We start from the raw sequence: 3,534 nt of genomic DNA, 5'->3' as shown, positions 1-3,534 counted from the left end.
CTACATTTGCTAGATGCTTTCAGACAGAGGCAGGATTGATATTTGGAATCACTTGCAAACTTTGAACAATGCATACGAAAAGTATATCGATCAATGAGTTTCATTATGAAAATGTAATATTTTAATAAAATAAAATGTAAAACATACTCAAAAGGCATTTGGTGCATGTTGTTTTGATTTTCCTTATGCAGTCATATTGTTACGTATTTATGTAAATAAGAATGGACATCTTTATTTGATACTGTTGAGAACATTTGTGAAATATATTTAGCTTAATTTTTTTAATCTCAATTTATTAGACTATATAACGTTAGCAAATCCACTGATTTCAGAAGTAATATTTCCAAATGTAAAGTAATAATAGGCTTGATGATGAGGTTATCTTTCTCATAAATATGCAGTGAATAGTTGGTTCATATACTATGGGTGGAGTTACAAGTGAAAATATACCAGTAGGTCCTTGTTCTACGACAATTGTACTATTCTGAAAAGCCACTTTGTGAACTGGAAATTGTGGTCCAGATACCTGATTAAAGAAATAAACCTCTGGGTGTAAGTAATGTTGCAATAGATGCTGAAGTGTATAGTTATTTTTGTATTAACTAAAAATTATTGGAAAATGGATATATACATTTCAGGAGAACCAAGTGTGCGTAGACAGAGATAATAATCCTTTCCTTTTTTTAATGCAACTGGAACTACTTAATTAAAAAAGGATATCACTGTTTGATTAGAATATTGTTTTACTATATTGTAATTTATATGGCATATATTTAAAAGCTAAGCAAAAGGATAAGAGGAATTAATTCATGGGAACACCTGATTTAGTCACAGTGGAAACACTTCCTTGTAATTATAATGTAGCATTGTCTGAAGAATTATTTAATTAAAAATAGCATTAAATCTTAAGATTAGAATATAATGGAAATGCAAATAAATGAACCCTTCTTGTATTTTTATAATGAGGTTAGTTTTAAATAAATAGTTAACTGAAGCTTATTTTGCTTTAGGGAACTCCACAGAGGATTCAAGGGTCTCAGTCATCAATGACCAGGGAATCTCCATTCCCCGCAGAATACCTGGTTGAAATTAACAAGATTTTGCTGGTTATAGCTGATGCTGAGCTCTTGCTAAATGCTCCAGAACTTCATTCAGCAATTTATGAAGACTTTTCTACTCAAGAAGATTCATTAAAGGTACAAGAACCTGAAATCTAATATTAGAACTCAAAACATAAAAGAGCATTAACGTTCTTCTCAATAAATGTTTTAACTCTGGTGCATGACATTACATCTCAAGATACTTTCTGACTTTAAAAAACAGGTTCGGTCTTGGGTATGTCTTGATTTATAAGAACCTGTGTCTAAATTTTCTAGAATCATCACCAATCCTATCCCTTGTTAGATTCAGGAAATATAAATAATTCATTTAATAAACTAACCATTGGTCAGCAGTGTAAAAGTTTGAAAAGGAATGGGAAGAAATTAGATAAAGACCATTGTGAATTAAGTTATTAGAAAGTTGCATTGGGCCAGATCAAACAAAATTCACACAAACAATTATAGGCATACACATACTTATAAGGGCTCACATCCTATAAGGCTGAGATTGCACCTAAAATGGATTTTTCCAGTTCATTCTTTATTTCTTATTTATTTGTTAAATTTATTTACTGCCCATCTCACCGTGGGGCTATTCTGGGTGGCTTACAATAATAAAATAGAAAACAAATAATCATGCATTATGTACTTAATATTAGATACATATTATATTATCTACTCCCTAATCTGGGAGACATGGTTTGGCTTCCAAAGTCACTAAGATCGTCATGGTTTTGTTTCTTGAGCAAGCCTTAATGTCTAGTTTGCTTATATTGTTGAGCTGTAATGAATGGCTTCAACAGCCCAGGTTCGAATCTCAGAAGAGTATGTTTGGCTGATGAGAGCTAAAAAGTTCAAAATAGCTATCCCATTCTCCCTTAATTCTTTGTTAGCAATCCAAATTTAAAAAAAAATCTATATATCTATATTATATATATATATATATATACACACACACACATACACTGATGCTCTATTTTTCCAGCTGGCAGTTATCTTTGAGGGGATGCTAATTCTGCCTGGTATTTTTGTTTTACTGTATTACAGAGCATAAAAGATATGTTGGATAAATTAGAAGATCAGATTGCAGTTATTCATGAAAAGCAACCTGATGTTATACTAGAAGCATCTGGACCTGAAGCTGTTCAGATAGAAGATTCACTAACGCAGCTTAATGCAGAATGGGACCGAATTAACAGAATGTACAATGACCGCAAATGGTAAGTAAAAGGATGGCCTATATTTTGTACTTACAATTTTTTGCCAAGAAAATGTGATGAGTTAGGCAGAGAAGAGAATAAATCAGGTAGTAGCCATTTTGTAGCTCTACTGTCCTTGCAGTATACAGTAAACCAGCTGTGCTAAGTTTGGATATAAACAGGGTAACATTTTAAAACATTATTTATAAAATATTGTTTATTTGCCAAAGTTACTTAACAAATGACTATGCAAACTAGCAGGGAGGGAACCAAGAACTGTTAATTTAGGTGGTATGAGGAAACTATATATTAAATTAAAAATGAAAATTAAAGTGGCATCATGTTCATAACTTTATGAATAGCATGGAATGGAGAAAAACTTGAATCCTTTGTTCTCAACCTCTTTTTCTCTGCAAATTACAAAGCAAATCAGTTGCTGCACCGTAGAAATTTCTTTCGGTCTCTTTTAGCATTTGCTGTTTTTTAAGAGAAAATTTAGCCAGCTGAGACTTCTGTTTACTAGCATTTCTGTTAGTCACAAGAATGTGGGGCCAATTAATTCATGAGAATATAGGAATCTGCACAAACATCCTGTACACTCTTTTCATTGCATTTTCGATCTTGTTCTCTATAGTTTAGAAGGCAGCACCTGTAGAATTGCATCAGACCCTAGCATCATCATCTGAACTTATTTTCGAAAAGAGTTTTGTATTATTTCACAGTTGTTCTTCGTGTGCTGCAGGCTTAGAAAAAAAAATCCTCGGTATTTGCAGACATTTGTGCAGTGATGATATCTGAAGCCCCATCATTCATTTGGAAACTCAAATGATCTTATTAAATTAACAATGAAGTAGGCAAACCTTCCCATTTTAAAAGAGAAATTAAACTTCATAGTCAATCGGTGAAATACAACAAGCAGATTTCCTAGCTGATTCATTGCAGGATAAGACAGTTCTTGAATCTCATAAATAATGTATCTTATTTTGCATTGTACTTAAAAGAAAGTCGGCTTCTTTAAAGCCAAGACTTTAAAGCCAAGACTGGTATGAATAAGTCTTTTGTAATATGGAAGAATTCTCTGTCAGCTTCGGATACAAAAGCAGTTTGGTTCAATTGTAGCTATACCTCACAACTGGGAATAAAAATATATCTCTAAATAATGACATAGAAAGCTATGTTTTCTATGTGGAATATAAATGCCCTCCTATTTTTCCTCAATAGGAAGATTTTGTTGC

At 32.3% G+C, this 3,534-nt stretch overlaps 1 protein-coding gene across 1 annotated transcript in view; it reads left to right on the top strand.

Moving 5' to 3' along the window:
- LOC107290483 (utrophin) overlaps positions 1–3,534 on the top strand; it is a 133,391-nt gene that overhangs the window by 123,517 nt on the left and 6,340 nt on the right. The window contains exons 40-41 of the mRNA XM_015819364.1: positions 1,011–1,196; positions 2,148–2,320. Of these exons, the coding sequence (XP_015674850.1) occupies positions 1,011–1,196; positions 2,148–2,320 (359 nt within the window). The remainder of the gene's footprint in view (positions 1–1,010; positions 1,197–2,147; positions 2,321–3,534) is intronic.

Source organism: Protobothrops mucrosquamatus, unplaced genomic scaffold (assembly GCF_001527695.2).
Source record: "Protobothrops mucrosquamatus isolate PMUCROS unplaced genomic scaffold, P.Mucros_1.0 scaffold907, whole genome shotgun sequence".
Classification (NCBI taxonomy): Eukaryota; Metazoa; Chordata; class Lepidosauria; order Squamata; family Viperidae; genus Protobothrops; species Protobothrops mucrosquamatus.
Note: the sequence above shows the minus strand (reverse complement) of the source record. Positions and strands in the feature narration are given on the sequence as shown.